Source organism: Pan paniscus, chromosome 22 (assembly GCF_029289425.2).
Source record: "Pan paniscus chromosome 22, NHGRI_mPanPan1-v2.0_pri, whole genome shotgun sequence".
Taxonomy (NCBI): domain Eukaryota; kingdom Metazoa; phylum Chordata; class Mammalia; order Primates; family Hominidae; genus Pan; species Pan paniscus.
Genome location: NC_073271.2, coordinates 34170148 through 34195564, shown reverse-complemented (window position 1 = coordinate 34195564; position 25417 = coordinate 34170148). Strand labels below are relative to the sequence as shown.

General features: G+C 43.5%; 1 protein-coding gene across 1 annotated transcript in view; it reads left to right on the top strand.

The window, feature by feature from the left end:
* LOC129394956 (Down syndrome critical region protein 4) overlaps window positions 1-25187 on the top strand; it is a 67850-nt gene extending 42663 nt beyond the window's left edge. Inside the window, exon 3 of the mRNA XM_055105196.3 lies at window positions 24425-25187. Within this exon, the coding sequence (XP_054961171.2) occupies window positions 24425-24551 (127 nt within the window). The 3' untranslated portion in view covers window positions 24552-25187. The remainder of the gene's footprint in view (window positions 1-24424) is intronic.
* Window positions 25188-25417: the final 230 nt, after the last annotated feature.

The window sequence follows — 25417 nt, the reverse complement described above, 5'->3', positions numbered from 1 at the left end:
TCTGGACTCCTGAAGACCACGCATGATATGAATCATTGCAGATGGTCCAGTTAGCCTGTCTCAGGAATAATTCTAGAATCTGAGCCATCTCTGTTAACACTATCAGCTGAATAATGAGATCTCTGCTTACAAGTTCACTTGGAAGTCAAATTGGAAGACATTGATTTGACTCAGAAAGACCTACTACCATTCCTGGGATAACACCTTCAAGAGCTGAGTCCCCTGATGTGGGGCAGCTGGTCAACCTTGCAGGTGTGGAACAACAAAAGAACTAGAAGGAGTGCAAGGCCTGGGGGAGGAGAAAGGCAAGCATGGGGGTTATTGTTGTCAGTAAAATGTTAATGTCCTTTCCCAAAGGCATCCTTTTGCTCAGCATTCTAGACTTTCTTCTTGTAAACGTCATAAACATTTAGCGCAATCATAAAAATGCCATTTGGATCAAAGTGATGCAGTGTCATCTCCCTCTCCACATCCGAATTTTTGGATTATTACTCCCAAGTTGTTATTATGGCCATACTAATGTGGGAAGGCTGAGCTGGCGTGCTGCCAGGAATTTTTATTCTTTTCCATCCGCCTCCCACTGACAAATCTACAGATCCATCTCCCCAGCTTCCCTTCCTACTACAGTGAACGCCATGGGCCGATTCCTCCGCGTGTGCCTTGGGGTCCATCTCCTATATTCTCCCCAAATATTCTCTCCCCAAATATTATTTCTGTCTCTCCTCTGTCCTTTCATTCCCCCATCCCCCCTTAGCTGTCTCTCTCATTCCTCTCTCTCTCCCTTCTCTCTCTGTCTCTGTCATTCCTCCTCTCTCTCTCTCCTTTCTCTCTGTCATTCCTCCTCTCTCTCTCCCTTCTCTCTATCTCTCTGTCTCTCTCATTCCTCCTCTCTCTCTCTCCTTTCTCTCTCTCTCATTCCTCCTCTCTCTGTCTCTCTCATTTCTCTTCTCTCTTTTCCTTCTCTCTCTCTATCTCTCTCTGTCTTTCTCATTTCTCCTCTCTCTCTCCCCTTCTCTCTTTCTTTCTATCTCTCTGTTCCTCTCTCTCTCTCTCTCTCCAGGTCCAGTTATCCTCCCCGACCAGATCATTCACATCAGTATACAAACTTGACTCATCTTTTTTAAAAATTTAGGTAAAATATACATATATAATTTACCATCTTTACCTTTTCTTTTCTTTTCTTTTTTTTTTTTTTGAGACAGAGTCTTAACACTCTGTCGCCCAGGCAAGAGTACAGTGGTGTGATCTCGGCTCACTGCAACCTCCGCCTCCCAGGTTCAAGTGATTCTCCTCCCTCAGCCTCCTGAGTAGCTGGGACTACAGGCACACGACCACCACGTCCCGCTAATTTTTCGTATTTTTAGTAGAGAATGGGGTTTCAACATATTGGCCAGGCTGGTCTTGAACTCCTGACCTTGGCCTCCCAAAGTGCTGGGATTACAGGCATGAGCCACCAAGCCCGGCCCATCTTTACCATTTTTAAGTGTACAGTTTAAAGACATTTAATGATTTTTTCCCACTTTACCCCTTTGTACTCCTCCCATTCCCAGCCTCTGGTAACTGCCAATCTATTTTCGTGAGATCCACTTTTTAGCTCCCACAGATGAGAACATGTGATATTTGTCTTTCTGTGCCTGGCTTATCTCACATAACATAATGGCCCCCAGTTCCATCCATGTGGCTGCAAATGACAGGGGTTTTATTTTGTTAAGGGCCTAATAATGTTACACTGTGTATATATACCACATTTTCTTTATCCATTCATCTGTTGTGGACACTTAGGTTGATTCCATATTTTGGCTATTGTGAATAGTGCTGAGATAAACATGAGAGTGTAGATATCTATTCAATATATTGATTTCCTGTCTTATAGATATATATCCAGTACTGGAATTGCGGGGTCATAAGAAAGTTCTATTTTCTATTTTTTAAGGAACCTCCATACTCTTCTTCATAGTGGCTGTACTAATTTACATTCCCACCAGCAACGTATGAGAATTCCCCTTTCTTCATTCCCACCAGCATCCATCATTGCCTTTTTTTTTTTTGAATGGTGCATATTGTTTTTTTTTTTTTTTTTTTTTTTTTTTTTTTTTTTTTAATTTTTTTTTTTTTTATTATACTTTAAGTTTTAGGGTACATGTGCACATTGTGCAGGTTAGTTACATATGTATACATGTGCCATGCTGGTGCGCTGCACCCACTAACTCGTCATCTAGCATTAGGTATATCTCCCAATGCTATCCCTCCCCCTCCCCCCTCCCCACCACAGTCCCCAGAGTATGATATTCCCCTTCCTGTGTCCATGTGATCTCATTGTTCAATTCCCACCTACGAGTGAGAATATGCGGTGTTTGGTTTTTTGTTCTTGCGATAGTTTACTGAGAATGATGGTTTCCAATTTCATCCATGTCCCTACAAAGGATATGAACTCATCATTTTTTATGGCTGCATAGTATTCCATGGTGTATATGTGCCACATTTTCTTAATCCAGTCTATCATTGTTGGACATTTGGGTTGGTTCCAAGTCTTTGCTATTGTGAATAATGCCGCAATAAACATACGTGTGCATGTGTCTTTATAGCAGCATGATTTATAGTCATTTGGGTATATACCCAGTAATGGTATGGCTGGGTCAAATGGTATTTCTAGTTCTAGATCCCTGAGGAATCGCCACACTGACTTCCACAATGGTTGAACTAGTTTACAGTCCCACCAACAGTGTAAAAGTGTTCCTATTTCTCCACATCCTCTCCAGCACCTGTTATTTCCTGACTTTTTAATGATTGCCATTCTAACTGGTGTGAGATGATATCTCATAGTGGTTTTGATTTGCATTTCTCTGATGGCCAGTGATGATGAGCATTTTTTCATGTGTTTTTTGGCTGCATAAATGTCTTCTTTTGAGAAGTGCCTGTTCATGTCCTTCTACAAGGCTACAGTAACCAAAACAGCATGGTACTGGTACCAAAACAGAAATATAGATCAATGGAACAGAACAGAGCCCTCAGAAATAACGCCGCTTACCTACAACTATCTGATCTTTGACAAACCTGAGAAAAACAAGCAATGGGGAAAGGATTCCCTATTTAATAAATGGTGCTGGGAAAACTGGCTAGCCATATGTAGAAAGCTGAAACTGGATCCCTTCCTTACACCTTATACAAAAATCAATTCAAGATGGATTAAAGATTTAAACGTTAGACCTAAAACCATAAAAACCCTAGAAGAAAACCTAGGCATTACCATTCAGGACATAGGCGTGGGCAAGGACTTCATGTCCAAAACACCAAAAGCAATGGCAACAAAAGCCAAAATTGACAAATGGGATCTAATTAAACTAAAGAGCTTCTGCACAGCAAAAGAAACTACCATCAGAGTGAATAGGCAACCTACAACATGGGAGAAAATTTTTGCAACCTACTCATCTGACAAAGGGCTAATATCCAGAATCTACAGTGAACTCAAACAAATTTACAAGAAAAAAACAAACAACCCCATCAAAAAGTGGGCGAAGGGCATATTGTTTTTTATCTTCATTTTTTTTCTTTCAGTTTTTATTTTTAGTTCCAGGGTACATGTGCAGGGTATGCAGGTTTGTTACATAGGTAAATGTGTGCCATGGTGGTATGCTGCACCTATCAGCCTATCACCTACATATTAAGCCCAGCATGCATTAGCTATTTTTCCTAATGTTGTTGCCTGTCTTTTTTATACAAACCATTTCAACTTGAGTGAGATGATACTACATTATGGTTTTGATTTGCATTTATCTGATGATTAGCAATGTCAAACATTTAAAAAATATAACTGTAGACCATTTGTATGTCTTCTTTTTGAAAAAATGTTTGTTCTGATTTTTTGCCCATTTTTAAAAATGAAATTATTTGTTTCTTTGCTATTTAGTTGTTTGAGTTCTTTATATATTCAGGTTATTAGTCCCTTGTCAGTTAGATTGCAAAGATTTTCTCTCTATCTGTGGTTTGTCTATTCATTTTGTTGTTTCCTGTGTGGTGCAGAAGCTTTTTAGTGTTATGTAATTCCAATTGTCTATTTTTGCTCTGGTTGCCTGTGCTTTTGAGAACTTACACAAGAAATATTTGCTCAGACCAATGTCGCGGGGTGGTTCCCCTGTGTTTTCTTCTAGTAGTTTCATAGTTTCAGGTCTAAAATTCAAGTCTATAATCTATTTTGATTTGATTTCTGTGTATGATGAGAGATAGGAGACTATTTTCATTCTTTTGTATATGGACATCTAGTTTTCCCAGCACCACTTATGGAAGAGACTGTCTTTTCCCCATTGTAAGTTCTTGGTGCCTTTGTTGAAGATGAGTTGGTTGCAATGGGTGGATTTATATCTGGGTTCTGTATTCTGCTCCACTGGTCCATGTGTCTGTTTTTGCACCAGCACCATACTGTTTTGGTTACTTCCACTTTGTAATAAATTTGAAAGGTAATGTGACACCCCAGCTTTGTTCTTTGATCCATCTTTAAAAGCCATCTCTTCACTCTCACCCATTCTAGATCCACTCTCCACTTCTGTTTCTAGTGAACAAGTTGTCTGAATTTAATCGCCTCATCCCTGCCTCCTCATCCTATTCCCATCTGGCTTCCATCCTTGCCACTCTACTAATGCAGACTTACCAAGGACCAGGATCCATTCAACATTGCCAAATTCGTGGCACCTCTCTGTCATTCTTCCACTAGTCCTCTCAGCTGCCCACATCCTCCTTTGCAGCCCATGCCTGGCTCCTGGCCCTTCTTATGCTGTGCTCCCATGGTTTTCTCCTTGCCCTACTTGGGGTCCTTATCTGACACCTTTGCCATGTCCTCCTCCTTTCCCACCCAACCTCACATACTGTGGTGTCTTTGATTTGGACTTAGTCTTGCTTCTCCAGCCACACTCACTTCTTACATCCACTCAGTTCCATGTTGCATGTTGTCACCTGTCTTCTTTCTTTCTTTTTTAGGGACAATCTCACTCTGTCACCCAGGAGTGCAGTGGTGCGATCACAGCTCACTGCAGCCTCAAACTCCTGAACTCAAGCGATCCTCCCACCTCAGCCTCTTAAGGAACGGGGACTACAAATGCACACCACTATACACGGCTTCTTCTTCTTCTTCCTTCTTCTTCTTTCTTCTTCTTCCTCTTCCTCTTCTTCTTCTTCTTCTCATTATTATTATTATTATTTTGGTAGAGATGGGGTCTCACCATGTTGCCCAGGCTGGTATTGAATTACGGGGACTACAAGTGCACACCACTATACACGGCTTCTTCTTCTTCCTTCTTCTTCTTTCTTCTTCTTTCTTCTTCTTCCTCTTCTTCTTCTTCTTCTTCTTCTTCTTCTTCTTATTATTATTATTATTATTATTATTTTGGTAGAGATGGGGTCTCACCATGTTGCCCAGGCTGGTATTGAATTCCTGGGCTCAAGTGATCCTCCTGCCTTGGATCTGTATTCTTCCAGTCCAGAAAGTCATCACTAGCTCAGACTCCTCTTCTGAACCCTAGACTTACATAGTCAATTGCCTGCTAGTACCTCCACTTAAATGTCTTATAGACATTTCAAATTTAATATGACCAAAACATCAGTCTGGTTTCCACCCTCCATAGTCCATTTCTCCCTGAGTTTTCTCACCTTGGTATGTGGACTCATTGCCCTCTGGCTGATCTAGGAGTCCACCCTGTGGTCCTCCCCCTCCTCCATATCCACTCAGCCACCAAGCCCAGTGTATTAGTTTCCTGTTGCTGCTGTAACAAATTGGCATAAACTTGCAGCTTAAACAACAGAAATGTGTTATAAGTCTGGCATGAGTCACACTGGGTTAAAGCCAAGGCATTGGCAGTGCCATGCTCCCTTCTGAAGGCTCTAAAGCAAAGTCCGTTTCCTTGCTCATTCAGGTTAGTGGGAGAATCATCTTCTTGAAGCTGTAGGACTGAGATCTCACTTCCTCAATGGCTGCCAGCTGAGATAATTTCCCAGTGTCCAGGGGTCGCCCACATTCTGTGGCTCACAGCATCTTTCCTTCATCTTCAAAGCCATGAAGGGCGGGGCAAGTCACTCTCATGCTGTGAAACTCTTCTTCTGTCTCATCTCTCTGATTCAGCTGGGAAAGATGATTCTCTACCTTTACGGAATTGTGTGTTTAGATTGGACCCACTAAAATAATCTAGGATAATCTCAAACCCATCACAGGACTTCACTTTTTTTCTGCCAATGATTATAATTTGTATTTATTTTGTCTTTCAAATTTACATTTGACTTGTTTATTATCTCTACCCCCAAGTTGAACAAAACTTGTTCAAATGAAAAATGGCAGCCAACTGTTTTGTCTAGAGCATGGACCTGTCTCACCTGTGAGAGCACAGTGCTAACAGGTAGCAGAGTTGCAGCCGTTGTTTGTTGACTGGCTAAGTGAACCACACACCAAATCCTGAGTCACAGCCGCACACTCTGTAGGAGAGGAAAATTCTCGCTGGATGGTTTGTACATGCTATTGCCTTATTAGATTAAGCAAAAGAAAAGGGGAAAATAAGTCTGCTAAGGGCCAGGAATGTCCTCCAGATTCTAGAAAGCAGAAAAACAAACCAAATGGAGAACAAGGGAGAAAGGGGGAAAAATATTACTCTACCTTTAAAACTAGGACCACCTGAATTTTTGCTCTGTGGAAGGCAGAGATGAGGTAGAGAACAAATTATATGACTCTGAGCTGGTATTGTCATCAACTACTGAAGACCAAAGGGCGTTATGGTCAGAGAGGTGGAGGGTCCTGCTAACCACATGCCCACAACAAACCGCCATCACCATTAGCTCTTGCTTCCTCATGTTTAGTTTATGAAGGTGTGTGTATGTGACTAGGAGCAATCTTTTATTATTGACTTTTACAGTTTTGTGTTGACCTTCTAGAGACAATTCCTTCATTGCTTCAGGGGAAATAAACTTTGCTTAAATAATTAAGGTCTGAGTTACTTGGTTATTTGGTTTTCATCACCATACGCACCTTTTCTTAGCCAGCTTTCTGGCTGAGACAGTTTCCATCTAAAATCTGCTTGTTCTGCACCTCTATCCTGATGAGCATTTCAAAATAAGCAGCTTGAGCTCCCTGGCTACATATCTAGAACAATGACTCTTGCCTGGGGCAGTTTTGACCCCCAGGGGACATTTGGCGCTGCTGGGAGAAATTTTTGGATGTCACAACTTTGGGGCAGTAGTTTGGTGGTCCTGGCCCCCAAAGACTAGGGATGCAGCTAAACCTCCTACAATGCACAGGGCATACCCTACCACAAAGAAATATTGGGTCTCAAATGTCAACTGTGCCATGGTTGAGAAATCCTGTGCTCAGAAGGAAAAAAGAGCATATCTCAATCATACACTTAATTATATTTTGGCTGCATAACAGAGAGGTGAGGGAGCAGGAGGTGCTGCCATGGCAAAGGCACATTTGGCCACTCAGATGAGACACAGAGTTTTATTCCTTTTTCCAACCACTGACTTCAAGTTTGGCATCTTCAGCCCAAATAACTCATTATAGCTTACTCAGCCCTCCTTATTCCAAAGCAACAAATATAGCAATATAGCAATTGACTCTCACTTGACCCTCACTGTGGCATGTGATGCTTCTGACTGTTTCTTCCTTTGTGAACTCCCTCTTCCCTTGGTCTACAAGACCACACTTTCTCCTGGTGTCCTTTTCCATCATTTCCTCCATCTTCTTTGTGAGCTGGTCTGCCCATCCAAAGACAGTGGTGTCTTCTCTTCATTCTACATTATCTCCCAAGACATGTTCATTCACTTTACATTTCCAACTCGACCTACATGATAATAACTCCCAAATGTACTATATGCCCTCTTGGATGGCAAACAGCCATGTGTACACAATATGCCAGGAACAAAACTAGCACATAATTATTTATTGAGTTAAATAATTGAATAAACATCTACTTTGCTCCAAACACCTTGGCAAGTTATGGCTCAGTCAACCTTTGGTCTTAAAAGAGCAACAACTCTGTTTCCAAATCCAATTTGCCACAATCCTTTTTTGTGTCATTTAATGTTCACTAAGGATTTGGCAATTAAAAAATAAGTAATATATCAATATCCCTTCTGCATGGAAATCAAAGGCCATAATAAAACATTTGTGTAAATCAATTTTCTTCTTAAATCACCTTTTTTTTCCAATTACATAGTGTCAGTGAAAGCCAAAACAAGTATTTTTTCAAATTTTTGACCATAAAGTAATTGTATATTCCTACTCATTTCTGCAAATCATCATTAGTTTTACAACATATAGCAAAGCTGAAAGCATCTAATGCCTGTTAGTGCTAACCTTATGCATAAGCATGCTCACATACCAAGGGCATGGGTCTGCCTGGATGGCCAGACATAAACAATTAAATTAGTGAGTGGACTAAGTGTTTGGGGTCATGATGCAATTATGGAAGACCAGGAAACATTGACATATTCAATTGGATTGAGTATAGGCATTTATAAAGCCAAGGATAATTTTAAAGAAAACAAAACCAGATGTAAGCATAAATCTTCAAAACTGCAAGTTGTTGAACTAAGCATGATCATTCCCCCTTCCCTGAAAGATTTTTAGCATTTTTTCCCTCCTATTAGTAGTTTCCCTAACAGAGAAGCAATGACCAAGTACCAAAAGTTAAGGAAATATAAACGGGGGGCGGGGGAAGGGAGCAAAAACTGAACACTGACACGATTTTACATATTATGCTAATTAAGATTTCAGCTTGGTGGAAACCCAAACATATGGATTCCTTTCAGCAGCAGAGCACCAGGGCTTGAGCAAGCACCATCAGAGGGTCTTGGTGAGTGGGCTGACACTGCCAAGCACTCATTCTAGGTCAGGCTGCTTCTGGGGTTTTTTTGTTGTTGTTGCTGTTGTTTACAGGTACTCATTTACGACAGCCACATCGGCTCAATACTATTTCTATTCCCATTTTACAAATCCCTTATATGTGCAACATCGAATGGTTCCCTCTAGTAAAATCACACCCCACATAATAACAAGTATGTGCAGGTTGAAGGGTTGAAGGACGAGGAAGCCAGGATGGCCCAGGGGCCATGTGTCTCATTTACAGAAGACACAGCAGTGAATGGAACAGACAAGACCCTCTGCCCTTGTGGAGCTCACGTCCTAAGGAGAAGGAAGTAATCAACAAGATTCATGAGTAGATATATAGTATATTTGAAAATGATTATGTTTAGGAGGAAAATAAAGCACAGAGGTGGTATGGAGATTTCAGAGGCAGAGGAAGGTGGCAATCTTAAACAAGATAGATGACAGCAGCATTCTTGTTGAAAACTTACCTGTCAATATTTTACAAGGGCAAAAAAAGACCCAGGGAACCATCCCCCAAAAGACCACGTCCATGAACCTCCAGGTTTCATGGGAAACACTAATCTGGTGGAAAGCCTGAAGACAATCAGACCTCATCTTTCCCCTCCAAACACGCACTTCCACACACGGCAGGAATAATAATTGTCTTTCTGCCAGTCATTGCCTGGCTTGCCCAGGCTTACTGTCTAGACTCCTCTGTATACTTATGCCGCTTTCATAGCTCCAACTAAAGCCCTTGGTTCCACCAATATAACACAGCTCAAGAGTCCATCTTTGCTCTGGTATCGACATTCTGTATTTCTGCTTGAGCAGTGACACAGCAACATCAGGGTTACAACAAGATGGGGGTTTCAGGCTGTTGAACATTGACAGAGGGTGGGGACAATCCTATCCCTTCTGCCTCTTCCCACAGACCTCGACTACATTGTTTAATTAAAAGGTTTCCTGGGCTGGGTGTGGTGGCTCATGCCTGTAAACCCAACACTTTGAGAGGCTGAGGTGGGTGGATCATGAGGTCAGGAGTTCAAGACCAGCCTGGCCAACATGATGGAACCCTGTCTCTACTGAAAATACAAAAATTAGCCAGGCGTGGTGGTGCGCACCTGTAATCCCAGCTACTTGGGAGGCTGAGGCAGGAGAATCACTTGAACCCAGGAGGCAGAGGTTGCAGTGAGCTGAGATCGTGCCATTGTACTCCAGCCTGGGCAACAGAGTAAGACTGTCTCAAATAAATAAATACATTTTAAAAAGGTTTTTGGGCCCTGCGTTTTTCTTTCCTCAGTTGGTTTTTTCACTCCCTGCTCTTAGGTGATGCCCACAAGTTCTTACTATCTGTTACCCTCAGGTAAAAGACATGGCTTTTGCAGATATAATCAAAATGAGGTCAGACTAAATTAGGGTGAGCCCTAAATCCGATGAATTATCAGAGGGAGATCTGGAGACACACAGGGAAGAAGCCCATGTGATAATGCAGGCAGAAGTTGAAGGATGCAGCTCCCCAAAGGATATTGTTCGCAAACAAATTAAAAGCCAAAATGATGGCATCTGAAAGATAAACCATCCCAACTGCAGATCTCTAGAGCTATTAATGTAGCATGGCTTTGTCATCTGAAGTCCAGTTTTATGGAAGCCTCAGATTCCCCTAAGGACTGCCAGCATTTAAGCACTTAGAGGAAAATATCTTCTGCAATTACCAGGTGCTCCCAGGCAATTGGCAGCAAATGAATACCACCAAGAAGATCCAAAGAGTCGGATCCCATGCTCAGTGAATGGGGTGAGCATCTTTATCATAAAGGAAAGTGCATCATGATTAGCTTCTGGTGGTAAAATCAGGCAGACAAGGAGAATTGATGGGAAAATAAAGAAGAAAGAGGAGGAAAAGACACAGGAGGCTGAAATACATGATGAAGACAAGCAAATGGCAACCCTGCCACCAGCAATCTGACTCAGCAACAACATTGCCACTGCCAGAGACAGACGGTGCGTGATTGACAGGGACAAGAGGACTTCTGTGGTGTGGGGAAGTAAAGTGCCTCATACATCCTGGCTACTGACTGCTATGGGTGGAATGGTGTCACCCAGAAAGATATGTCCAAGTTCTAATCTCCATGGAGTACCTATAAATGTGAACTTATTTGGAAATATGGCCTTTGCAGATACAGTATGATGAGGTCAGACTAAATGAGAATGAGTCCTAAATCCAATGACTTACAAGAGAGATTTGGAAATGCACAGGGAAGAAGTCCAAATAGTAATGCAGGCAGAGGCTGGAGTGATGCAGCAACAAGCTGATGAATGCCCAGGATGGCTGGCAACACCAGCAGCTGAAGAGGCAAGAAAGGACTCTCCCTAGAGCATTCAGAGGGAGTATGGCCCTGATGACCCCTTGAATTTTTTACTTCTGGCCTCCAGAAGTGTGAGAGAGTACATTTCTATTGGTTTTATTTGTTTGCTTGTTTTGTTTTGTTTTGTTTTTGAGATGGAGTCTCACTCTGTCACCAGGCTGGAGTGCAGTGGCACTATCTCGGTGCACTGCAACCTCTGACTCCCTGGTTCAAGCGATTCTCCTGCCTCAGCCTCCCAAGTAGCTGGGATTATAGGCATGCACCACCACGCCCAGCTAATTTTTGTATTTTTAGTAGAGACGGGGTTTCACCATGTTGGCCAGGATGGTCTCGATCTCTTGACCTTGTGATCCGCCCACCCCGGCCTCCCAAAGTGCTGGGATTACAGGCATGAGCCACTGCACCCAGCCTTTCTATTGTTTTTAAGCTGCTCAAGTTGTGTCCATGTTTACAGCAACCCTGGGAAACTAATGCAGATACCAGCCTGACACCTGAAAAAAGTTGTCTCAACCAGCGCAAGACAGTATCTGAGTTCCCCTTCCAGTTGCAGAGTTAACATTGCATGTATTTGTTTTAACTGGCATCCTACCTTCACTTCCTGCCTTTACTAGATTCAACCTATGGATTATCATGCTTTACGAAGCATGTGTTAGAGAAGAAACTATATGAAAAGGTTTATCCATCAGGGAGGCATTTTATAGGAACTTTAATATTAAGATGCAATTGCTAACAGAGGTTAATACTCTGAATTATCACAGATAAAGAGAGCTTGAAAGAGATTGTAGCTCAGGTTATGTTGCCAAAGTGTTATTTTCTTTAGAATAAGGTTTCTCAAGTGCAACTCTCTTGACACTTTGAACTGGATAATGCTTTGTTGTGGGGGCCTGCCTTGTGCATTGTAGGATGTTGAGCAGCATCCTGGACCTCCACTCACTCCCTAGGTGGGTTAGGGTTAGGGTTAGCACCTCACCCCCTCATCATGACAATCAAAATGTCTCCAGACATTGCTCAATATCCCCAAGGAAGAGGATAAAATCACCCCCAGTGAGAACCCCTGATCTAGAGTCAGTCTGTACCCTCTCCTAGCACAAATTACTGTAGTAGGGAGAAAAAAATCCTCGTGAACCTTTCATAAAGAACTAGAGATGGGAAAGTAGATCCAAGCCATAGATGGGTCCAAGATACCAAAGGTAACTGGGCTAATCAGAAGACGAGTCTCTTTTAGGAAGGTAAGAAAAACACTCCGTGGAAGATGGACTCAGGGCTTGATTCTCTAAGTCTGCAGAGAGGCTGGGGAATGACCTCAACCAAGTGGCCTTTGTGTGCCTCACTTCATCTTGATGAGAAGAAAAATGATCTAAAATTAATATCAACAGATTCCCATGAAAGCAAGCTCTATACAGATGTGCAACATGCTCTGTGCCCTCACACCTTCTACACACAAGTTTGCATCTGTTAATACAACCGGAGCCACAAGGAAACATGACAAAGTAACTGGAGTGCCCGGGGACCATGATAAACCATTAAGAAATTGGTTTGATTGATTGATGTCAGCTATTTTAAAAGAAAGCCCATGCTTCCAGCAAAAACAAAATACGACACAAGTGAAACTTAGATTTTAATGTTCTGGGGAAGAATAAGTTTAGCCTTCAAGTGTTTGGTCAATTTGGTCATCCAGAAGATATCACTGATTTCCAGGAGACACTGAACAGTTGAGATTTCACCATAGCTAAATTCTGTATCTGGGCGCCTAGGTATTTATTTTAAGCAACCCTTCCTCAGAAATCATATGCCAAGATTAGTAAATGTCATAGCCACTGAAGTTGTAGAAGGAATTCTAAAATACTACTGCAGTAGGGGTGGTAGTCTAAATAATTCAGACCAAAGTCTTACATAGTCAAAAGTGACCCAAATTCTTTATAGAGCAGAGGTAAACATTTGAAAATACCACAGATGACTGTACAGGAGACCTTATAGAACTGCTACCTATGAAAACATCACACTTACCCACTAGCACCCTATGACTCCAGACAGAGAATAGGTAGATTCCAGTCCATGAGGCCCTAATCAAAAATTGTAGAAAAATACAAGACTCCACTGAGAACCTCCTGTCAAAAATCATACTTCGTTTAAACCTGCAAGGATTGGGTTTTAAATCCCTGGACACATCCCACCCATTTCCCACCCCAGAAACTCCTTTTGTCAGCTGGCATTGGCTTGGCTGTGTGATTGCATCTTCAATCAAAGCTCCTTGTCTGACAGGTTGGATATTTTAGACACCATTTTTTTCTAGGTGGTGTAAGATATTAATAGTGATCTCAGCAGAGAATTCCATTTCCTTACCTATCCTGGGCTCAAAAATGCCTTTAGGACAATGTGCTCACAAATAGGCCCCAAATCTTGTTCCAAAACACAGTTCCCCAGATGCCGTAAGCCCACCTGGCTGGGTTTCTGGGTCCCTTGTTCCTGCATCTTTCTTCAGGACTTGCTGTTCCTCCATGAGTCAAGAAGCAGGATAACAGTTTATTAAGGGGACAGAGACACTCCCTTACTGAATAAATGGGGGCTCCTCAGAGTCCGATCCCTGGTCTGGGATTTAGGCAGCCTGGGCTCTGAGCAGGAGAGGAGTCAAGGGAAGATTAGAAGGTAGCGTTCAGGGACAAGGCAGACAGCCCAACCAAAATGGCGGTGTGCGGGTGAGGCCGTGAGATGGAACAAGGCACAACAAAGCCAGGAGGAGGAGGTGGGATGAGGGACTGGGATGCAGGGCTGAGAGGGGGGTGCTCCCTGAGGTGCCCAAGCATCACTGCGGGGGGTAGGATCGGTTATATCAGATTCCCCCAAAATTCATTTGTTAAAGTCCCAATGCCCAGAAAATAACCTTATTTGAAAACAGGGTCACTGAAGATGTAACTTAGGTAAGATGAGGTTCTACTGGAGTAGGATAGGCCCTTAATCCAGTGTGACTGGTGTCCTTATGAAAATGGGACATTTGGGCCAGACGAACATAAAGGGAAGAGGCCATGTGATGACAAGGCAGAGATTGGAGTGATGTTGCTACAAGCCAAGGAACCCCCAGAAGCTGGAGGGGACCCTGGAGCAGATCCCCACTCACAGCCTCAAAAGGAACCAACCCTGCCAACACCTTCATCTAGGACTTCCAGCCTTCCGAGCTGTGGGACAATACATCTCAGATATTTCAACTATCCGATGTGGGGTACTTTGGAAAATTGCCTTAAGAAACTGATACTTATGGATATCTTATTGTGGTATCACTGTGATATGGTTTGGCTCTGTGTCCCCACCCAAATATCATGTTGAATTGTAATCCCCATGTGTCGGGGAGGGACCTGGTGGGAGGTGACTGGGTCATAGGGATGGTTACCCCCATGCCGTTCTCATGATAGTGAATGAGTTCCCAGGAGATCTGATGGTTTAAAAGTGTGTGACAGTTCCCCACCTTGCTCTCTCTCCTGACATCATGTAAGACGTGCCTTGCCTCCCCTTCACCTTCTGCCATGATTGTAAGTTTCCTGAGGCCTCCCTGGCCATGCAGAACTATGAGTCAATTAAACCTCTTTTCTTTATAAATTACCCAGTCTCAGGTAATTATTTATAGCAGTGTGAAAACAGGCTAATACACACTGTCACAAACCCCTTGGTATGATCAAAGGATAATTTTATTTTATTTATTATGCTTTCTGGAACAACACCAGAAAACATTACTTACCTAAGGCCCAAAAGGAACCTTATGGTAGTCAAGTGTTTTAATATTGGCAGTCTTTTTATGGAACTTAAAATTGTGATCACTTTATACCCAGTAGTTTAAAGAGCATAGAAATATATTTGTGTGCCTATTTAACTTATAGGTTTTTAACAGAAGAAAACTTTGCAGCCAGAAACTGATATTATCCTGTTCTCATCTTTGAAATCCGCTTTAAAATCACATTGTAACTTCTCTTCATTTTACAAGTTTTTCCAGCAGCTTTTAGGCCAAAACCAATAAAATTTTGACCTGAATTGGCCCAACTATCTGTATAGATTGGAGCCTGGTGGTGCTCAGCCTTCTGCTGTTTGATATGTTAATAGTATGTGTCAGGGTGATATAGAAGGCAAGATAATCGCTGTGCTGAGAGTGTGGAGAAATTTAGATGAACTAAATTAAAGCACATTTGCCCCCACTGAAAGCTTTTACTCTGACAAGGTGCATCACTTATTAAAACTTCCACCTTGTAGAGAACTCAGTTTGTATTTCAAATAACAGCGCTGGACAGTCATGAAGGCTCACTCCTGTAATCCCAGCACTTTGGGAGGCTGAAGCATTCAGACCGCTTGAGCTTAGGAATTTGAGACCAGCCTAGGCAATATGGTGAAACCCCATCTCTACAAATAATATAAAAATTAATCGAGCATGGTGGTGAGTGCCTGTAGTCCCAGCTACCCAGGAGGCTCAGGTGGGAGGATTGCTTGAGTCTAAGAGTTTGAGACCAGGCTGGGCAACATAGCTAGACCCTGTAACTACCAAAAAAAAGTTGCTGGGTGCAGTGGTGTGCACTTGTAGTCAGTCCTAAGAGTGCTGAGACGGGAGGATGGCTTGAGCCCAGGAGGTGGAGGCTACAGTGAGCCATGATCATCACGCCCCACACTCTCCCATCAAAAACATAAAACAAAACAAAATCAAAAACAAATAATAGCACCAAAGCAAGGTGCAAGTGTGTGGACATTTCCAACTCATAGTTTGAAGCCGATAATAACATACTCTTCAGCTGATCTCATTTAGCAGTGAAACATTTAGGTAACAAAACATCATTTTCTCAGAGATGTGAATTATATGATGATCCGAAGGCTAAGCATGTAAATAGGTATTTGGTAGGTGAAATCACAGCCTCCAAATGTTATGGGAAAGAGCCCAAGCCTGGGAGTGAGGTACATGCAGACGCATGTTCCTAATGCCTCTTTGTGCTGTTAGATCAGCAACACTTTCCAATTTTCCCTTAGTCAGAGTTTATATTATTGCTGTTGGTATCAAATTAGCTTCATGTGTCCTGTATTTATTTATAAGCTTCCTGACGACAGTTCAGAGAGCAAGACATCCCTGCAGTGACAGCATAGTTGTAGCCATTTGTAGATTTGGGGATATCATATTTGTCTAACACATGATAGAGGAATAATGAGGAATTTAAAATACTGGGAATTGATTTTAAAGAAAGTGTAGAGCCACAAAGATTTGTATCTGCAAACTGATCTAGTGTGTGCCTCTTAATGCTGGGTGTGAGGGTTTCTGAGAGTCCTCTGCTATCTCAACCCTGCAAAGGGATGCAAAACAGCCATTAAATCCAGCCATGCAAAAAATAATATGCTGTCCTCTAAACATCTCACGAGGTCTAAACCTGCGCTCAGCAGTTTCTCCCTCAAAAAAAAAAAGTCTTTCGAATATCTCTATTTCCATTTATGAATGCTGTTATAACCCAAGTTACCCAGGCTTAGAACCTTAGAGTCATTCATTAAAAACCTTTACAAATCTCTCAGTATTGAGCTACACGGTGGGGTGCTCCCAGCCTGATGGGAGGTCAGAAACCAATCCTGCTGAATGTGCCACAAGCCATGGCAGCCGAATGCAGAAAAGCCCATTGGTCCACAGACTGAGATGCTTCGAAGCAGCCTGAGAGGCGGCGAGACCTCCCTCTGACTTTCTCTGCACATCCAGTCACTTCCCAAAGAGGACTGCATTTGACCTCTCTGAATGACTAGGGGGAAGTGCATGCTCCTCCTTCCCCTGAGAAGGAAGCTCCAGGAGCCTGTCTTTTTCTATTTTTATTTATTTATTTTTTTTGAGGTGGAGTTTTGCTCTTGTTGCCCAGTCTGGAGTGCAATGACGCGATCTCGGCTCACTGCAACCTCCACCTCCCAGGTTCAAGGGATTCTCCTGCCTCAGCCTCCCGAGTAGTTGGGACTACAGGTGCCTGCCAGCAAGCCCAGTAATTTTTGTGTTTTTAGTAGAGACAGGGTTTCACTATGTTGAACAGGCTGGTCTCGAACTCCTGACCTCGTGATCCACCCACCTCAGCCTCCCAAAGAGTATGTCTTTTTATCACTCTCCTCACAGGTTAAAAAGTGAGTTTCAACTGGGCACATTCAGCAAAAGGCTATCAAACAAAGAGGACTTGTGTCTCCGGTGAAACATAAGTATCAGAAAAACAAAATTATTTTCTATCTTGTCCAGGCTTGGCAGTTACTAGGTGCTCAATAAAGTTTGTTGAGTGAAAGAATGTAAAAAAAAAAAAAAAGGAAGAAATTTCCCTTTCTTCCAATGGCCAGGCATGCCAGCAACCAGGGTAAGTGAATCTGTTAGGGAGACACAAGCCTGGGGTAAGTGTGCCAAGGGCTAGACAGTTGGGGAGAGGAGAGTTGGGGGAGAAGGAAGCATCCAGACCATCTGACTGCCCACCTAAGTCATGTCCTCCAAGCCAGCACTTATCAGGGATAAACTCGTATTTTCATCCCTGCATGCCCTGCTCTTTCCATTCAAATACCTCAGAAATGACATCAGAGGGCTGTTGCTTAAATTCCCCCTAAAACTCCCACATTTCATATATGGAATGTATGTATAGAGGGCATTTGCCATACACCTTTAGTACATGAGCTGGGAACCCCAAGAAAAACAAGAATTGGTGAGATTGAAAAGGTTGCTGGTGGAGTCTGGTCAAATGGCTGCTTGGAACCGCTGCAAATAGGCACTACTGGCACCACCATAAACGCATGCCCTCTGAACTCACAGCCAGCAGCTAGTGCAGAACAGAGCTGGTTTTAGTAAGGAAGAACCTTAGCAAAACTGCTTCCAATCTGGCTTGCAGCACATGCCTGCTGCCATGGGAGCCACTGCAGCTCGATCCTGGACTCCAGGAGAGCAGCCAGCCTGGTGCTGTCTTGGCATTTGTGATGAAAACATATTTGCCCCTTTCTGGATTACCTCAGTGGGGCCTCTAGGCAAGGCCCCTAAATAACAGTCAGTGAGCTCTGTGTGGTTCAGGAGGCAATGGTGAGTTCATATTCTGTTTTGAATCGGTAGGACCAGGCCAAGAGAGCAGCATCTGTCCCACACTCCCTGCTTCACTGTCCCAAATTCCAGTAGGTGTATGCAGGCATTGAGAGGAATTTGAGGGATGAATCCCTCCTTACTATGTGCCTTGTCCAGAGGCTGTGTCACAACCATTCCCCTCCCACCACCAGCCTCCTCAACACCTCCAATGCTGCCACTCCCATTACCTCCATCACCACCATCACCATTAGCACCACCACCACCACCACCATGATCATCACTACCACAGCATCACAGGCAACACCATCACCACCACCACCATCGCTATCACCACCACCACCACCACCATCACCATCACTATCACCACCAACAACAACAACATCACCACCAACACCAACACCGCCACCATCACCACTACCATCAACATCACCACCACACAATCACAGCCAACACCATCACCACCACCACCATCACTATCACCACCACCATCCGTCAACCACCAACACCAACACCATCACTATCAGCACCACCATCACCAACACCAACAACAATACTATCACAGCCACCACCATTACTATCACCACCACCATCACCACCACCAACACCATCACTATCACCACCACCATCATCAACACCATCACCACCAACACCAACACTGCCAACACCATCACCACCACCATCAACATCACCACCACACAATCACAGCCAACACCATCACCACCACCACCATCACTATCACCACCACCATCACCACCAACACCAACACCAATACCATCACTATCATCACAGCCATCACCAACACCAATACCATCACAGTCATCACCATTACTGTCACCACCACCACCATCACCACCACCACCACCATCACTATCACCACCACCATCACCACCACCATTATAATCACCACCACCACCATCATTACTATCACCACTATCATCGCTATCATCACCACCACCATCACCACTATAACCACCACCACCATCACTATCACTACCATCACCACTACAACCATTATCACTACCATCATCACCACCACCACCATTATCACCATCACCACTACAACCACCAACATCACCACCATCACTGTCATCACCACTATCACTACCATCACCACCACCACCACCATTACCACCACTATCATCACCATCACTATATCACCACCACCACCACCATCACTATCATCACCATTATGACTACCATCATCGTCATCACCACCACCATCACCACCACCATCACCATCACCACCACCACCATCACTATCATCCCCACTATCACCACCATCACCACCACCAACCACCACCACCACCATCATCACCATTACCACCACCATCACCATCACTATTACCATACCATCACAGCCCCCACCCCTACCTCCATCACAACTTTTACCTCCTGCTCCATTTCCACCATCATGGTTACTGTCACCTCCATGAGCATCTTCCTGCCACCACCATATTGCCATCATACCATCTCTACCACCATCCCACTACTGCTATGATCACCACATCACTCCACCATTACCCCCATCACCACCACTGTGTGATCTCAAGTTGGCTTTGCAATTTTTAGCTGCATAAACTGTAATCCTGAATTTAGATTTTAGAGTTCCAGACCAGTTTTAATTGTAGAAGTATAGTAGATTTGAATCATCAACAAATAAAGAAGAACAAAGCCATGTATTAGCTTTATAGTCAAAATACAGACAAAGAAATTAGATCATTTCAGTGAATCTTCCATGAAAATTAAATGAAGGAATGGCAGCACTTTTTTAATGTCTTTTTTTAGTGGAGTGGCAAAAAAAATTTTAATTCAGTGTTTGTGAACCCAAAGGTTAGAAGTGCACTGACAAGTCTTGCATCTGGATTACTTTATAGATGCCATATTTGCTAGAAGAATCAAGGAGGAGCTAGAAGGCTATGAAAGTGTACTTCACTTTACTAGAAGAAAAGGAGCTGTAGAAGAGTTGTTTATTTTTGTAATTTTTTTGAGACAGGGTCTTGCCCTGTTGCTCCTGGAGTGCAGTGACAGGATCATGGGTCACTCACTGCAGCCTCAATCTCCTGGGCTCAAGTGATCCTCCCACCTCAGCCTCCTGAGTAGCTGGGACAACAGGCATGCACCACCATGCCCAGCTAATTTTTTAATTTTTTAGTTTTTGTAGAGACAGGGTCTTGCTATGCTGCCCAGGCTGGTCTTGAACTCCTAGCCTCAAGTGATCTTCCTGCCTCGCCTTATGAGCGTGAGCTACTGCAGCTGGCCTGTTTGTTTTTTTAGGCAGTCAGGCTAATTAAACTGGAGGGAAGGAGAGTGATTTCAGTGGAAGGAAAGCTGATGTTTCAAAGGGGAGGCAGGGCATGCAGGAAGGAAGATGAGATTGGGCAGATGTGAAAGGGGAGAGGAGCTGCAGATGGACCCTGAGAGAACAGTGGAGCTGTGGATGCAGTACTTCAGGACATCATCCCTCAGTAGGTGCAATATCTAGGCTTGTCTGTCATGCTCTAGGTAAGGCTGATGCTGCTAGTTTGTGGAGCAACGCATGGAAGAGCAAGTCATTTGATACAGAAGGGGAATGATCTCAGAAGCAGGTCCAACTGTCAGAAATGCCACTGCACTTTCTGGAAGTAGCAGGGGCAGGAGAGGGTCGTGATCCAAGGAGACAACCCCTACAATTGTCAAACAAACAAATAACAAAAGATGAAGCAGAGAAAAAGGGGGATGGTCCTTTTTAGATCCCTCAGGAAGGGGCTGTCCACCCTGCTGCACATTGTAGTCACCAGGAAAGCTCTAAACACTACCAGTGCCTGGAAGATCAGCACCACCTGTATTCACCAGGGTTCTCCAAGAAACAGAACCAACAGGAAGTGGACAGAGATGAGATAGAGGAGATAGAGACAGAGAGATAGGGATAAAGAAAGAGATGGAGATGTAGATAGGGATAGAGATGAAGACAGAGGTAGAGATACATAGAGAAAGAGATAAGGATAGAGCTAGTTATAGACATAGAGATAGAAGAGATAGACATAGAGATAGAGGTAGGTAGAGACAGGGATAGAGACAGATAGGGATAGTGATAGAGATCGAGATAGAGAAAGATAGGGATAGAGACAGAGATAGAGATGGGGATAGAGATAGAGAGACAGGAATAGAGATCGAGATAGAGATAGACAGGGATAGATACAGGGATAGAGATGCAGACACAGATACAGATAGGGATAGAGAGAGATAGACAGGGATAGGGTTAGAGAGAGAAGGGATAGAGATAGAGGGAGATAGGGATAGAGATAGAGACAGAGAGAGATAGAACAGAAAGAGATAGAGATGGAAATAGGACGAGAGAGATAGAGATAAAAATAGAGATAGAGGTAGCTAGGGATAGAAATAGAGACAGAAGTAGATAGAGATAGAGGTAGAGACAGAGACAAAGATCAAGATGGAGATAGGGATAGAGAGAGATAAAGATAGATATAGAGATAGAGATAGGAATGGGGATAGAGACAGACAGAAATAGAAATAGAGATAAACATAGAGACAGAGATAGAAATAAAGGGATAGAGAGATAGTGATAGAGATAGAGACAGAGAGATTTATTTATTTTAAGGAATTGGCTCACAAGACTGGAGGCTGGCAAGTTTGAAATCTGCACGGTAGGCTGACAGGCTGGAGGTTCAGGGCAGAGTTGATGCTGCGGCTCAAGCTGAAGCTTGTATGGAGGCAGAATTCCCTCTTATTTGGGGGAATCTCAGCCTTTTCTCATAAAGCCTTCAACTGATTGCATGAGGTCCACCCACATTATGGAGGGTAATATGTTTTACTCACCATTCACTGAAATGTTAATTTCACCTAAAACATTATTTCACAGCAACATCTAGACTGGCTTTTGGCCAAAAATCTGGGCATCATGGCCTAGCCAAGTTGACACATACAATTAGTCATCACACACCCCCAAAGACTCAATTGGTTGGGTACAGTAGGGTCCTCAGGATTCTTAAAGTCCCCCAAGGGATTCCAAGCTGCAGCCAAAGGTGAGGAGTGGTGCTCCAGGAGCAAAGACTCTCGAAGTAATAACAGCAGCTTTGGTTTGGAAATGTTCTAAGGATGGTTCTTGATTGAAAACCAACATGAGGACTAGAGGGAAATTGTCCCCTGGAACCAGGCTTCCCGGGTCTTAGCAATTTCAAAACAAGAGGCAATAGAAACAGTTCACTATGTCACAGCACTGCACACATGCCTGTAAGATTCAGTGGCAGCCGTGACACTATAGAGGGCCAACTCTCAGAGCAGCCTGAGGGGACTCCACACACTGGGCTAGAGGGGAAATGACACCCAAGGTGCAAAAGAAAGTGTGCCACCTCTGTATATTTCTATACTTTGAAAGAAGATAGCAATGTCTCAAATATTTCTCAACAAATACCTCTCTGGGGAAGGAGACAATATGTACAGGTTAAGTAGGGCCATTATTGGTTTGGTGAAGGGACAGTTCTTGCAATGGAGTTAACTGCCCCAGTCACAGTGCTCTGCAACCAAAGGTATCCTGCAGAGATAAAAACAAGGATGATTTCTTCTCTGTACATCAACCTACACTCAGATCCCATGGAGTTTCCATGGCGTATTTGGCATCAGTAACACGGGCCAAGATTTTACCAAGTGTGATGTCCCGAGAGCATGTTTGGATTAGGTAGTTCCTCTAGACAATGAAGTTAGCTGGTGATGGAATGTCAGTGCTGTGAGAATCTTGGCGGTGCAAAGATCATTTTCTTCTCTTTCAAGTGGGAAATGAGAGATTGACCTAACCTAATGCATCCTCTGAAGTCCTGAAGGCATTAAGCACATCATGTTGAAGGGTAGCCCAGTTCACATCTGATTGTTGAAGAGATCCAGAGAACAGAGAAACAGATCCAGAGAACAGAGATCCAATAAACAGAGAAAGAAATGGAGGAAGGCCTTAATTTCATTGGACATTAAATAAGACTGGGAATTATAGACTTTTGATTTGACTTCACAAGAGCAAGAATATTTAATTTTAGACTTTACTTAAGACACAGAATTATTTGAACTTTAACTTCCAAGCATATTTATTAGTTGCCTCTTTTAATTTCTTTCTGAGAATCTCTGCTGGTCCTTAGAGTGGTGCAAGCTACTTCAGCTCTCAGCCTCCAGGCACAAGGGAGGATTGGACTTGTGTGCCCTCTTGAACTGAGGTGGTGCAATGTAACTTTCTTTGGCCCATGAAATGTGACCAGTAGGAACATGGTCCCTTCCAGGAAAAGCTGCAGGCACCAGTGTGTGCCTAGCTAAGCTCAGTTTCCCTCTGGCACACGGCCAGCAGCATTCCACATGGCTGCTGTGCTCTCAGCTGGGCACCAGAGTGAAGACCAGGGAGGCACAGGGCAGAGCCCAGGCTGGCCAGTGAAGTCCATGGAAACAAACCTTCCTAGTGTTAAGCCATGAGATCTGGGAATTGTTTGCTGCTATTTGAGAGCCCCAGGGTCCAGAATACAGCCAGCCAACCTAGCCTAACCTATTAAAAGAGAATTTAATAAAAGAAGAGGTTTATATTCAACTTTGGGTTGTTGACATTTTATTCCCAGATCATATTAATGTTGACATTTAATCACATTGCAGAATCTCAGATAAGCTACATTGGGCAATATTGTTGGAAAAGAATGCAAAGAAAGAAAGAAAAAATAAATTTCCAACTTTGACTTCAGTGTGGCTCAAACTTAATTTGAATATTTTACTATTCTGACCCAAGTGACAGCTTCTGAGAACAAAATACATACTCCCTGGCAGTAGTCCCCGGAAGACACTCAAGACACAGTGGCTGATATTGGGGAGTGGGTGGCTAAAGGCAGGGGCAGCTTTTGCCAAGTGAGCAGCCGCAAGAGCAAGATGGTGCCTCCCTGGCCAACCAGGGACTTAACACTTCAATCTAAAGGTTAAGCATTCAGGGAGCAAAAAGGCAGGGCCCTCTTCTTCCCTGTGCCTCATAATTGCATGAGGAGGGAATGCCACTTGAGCAACTCTCTTCGTATTCCAGTCTCACTAGCCCCTCACCATGGGGGATGGAGGTCTCAGTCTGTGGGAGATTATATTGGCTCATGGCCCATGATTGGTGAGGCTGATCTACTGGAAAACTATAAGTAATTGAGATTTGATTTCTTTTCTTCCCTTTCCACTCAGAACCAGAGAGGGGCAGCAATTTTGGGCAAAATGTCTGATTTGGAAATACCAACTTTACCTCCATGGGCTCCACAAGAAATCAGATGGGAGAAGGGACAAGCAGATAAGTGCAAGCCCATCAACCTGAAGGCATAAACCACATCCAGCCACCTCCTTCTGATCAGCAGTAAAGCTGACGTTTTGATCTCCATCTGTCTGATTCTTGTGTCTACTTCTCAGTTTACAACTCCAGTGGGAAAGAAAGAGCTTTATTTACAGACCCATAAAAATCCCATCAGTGTCGTCCCCTGCTGAGAGGCCATGTGAGACCATATGGAAAAACAACAGCCATAATGGCAGCATGGCAGTGGAAGGGTTTGTCTTGTGCCCAGGCCTTGCGGTCATGCAAGTTTCTTGTGGATCCTGTTGGGACCAGCCACTCACCAAGGCTGAGTAGGTCCACAAATAACGGGGACTTTCTACCAGACTCACAGAGAACTGCTGGGTTTTTGGGAAGGGTGTGCGTGTCTTTGGGGCATGGAAGTTGGGGTTATAGTGGAGACCCAGAGGATGAGAAAACCTCTCTGCCTCAGCAGAAGAGTGGCAGCTGAGAGAGAGGCAAGAAACTCGCACCCACTGTGGACCGGGGCAGAGAGATTTTGAGGAGAATGAAATCCAGAAACTCTGTGTGGTATTAGTTTGGATCCAGAGGGTGACCCTCTTCTCAGGGAAATGCGTGTCATCAATTTTCTACACTATTAAAGATATAAAGTTCTTGGCATTACTACGTAAAATTTTTAATGTAAAAAGATTACATCATAGAGTTTCTAGCATCTATTCTCAACTTTCCACTCCCACTGCTGGCATCCAGAGCAGGCCTTTATTACCATTCCTCTGGTTCATTTGAACCAAGCATGGATACAGAGAGAGAAGTGGGGGGAAAGATGAGCCCTCCCCACCTACTTCTCCATCTGTGGCCGCTTTGTCTGGAAGGAGAGCGAGGTTCTGTGTGGG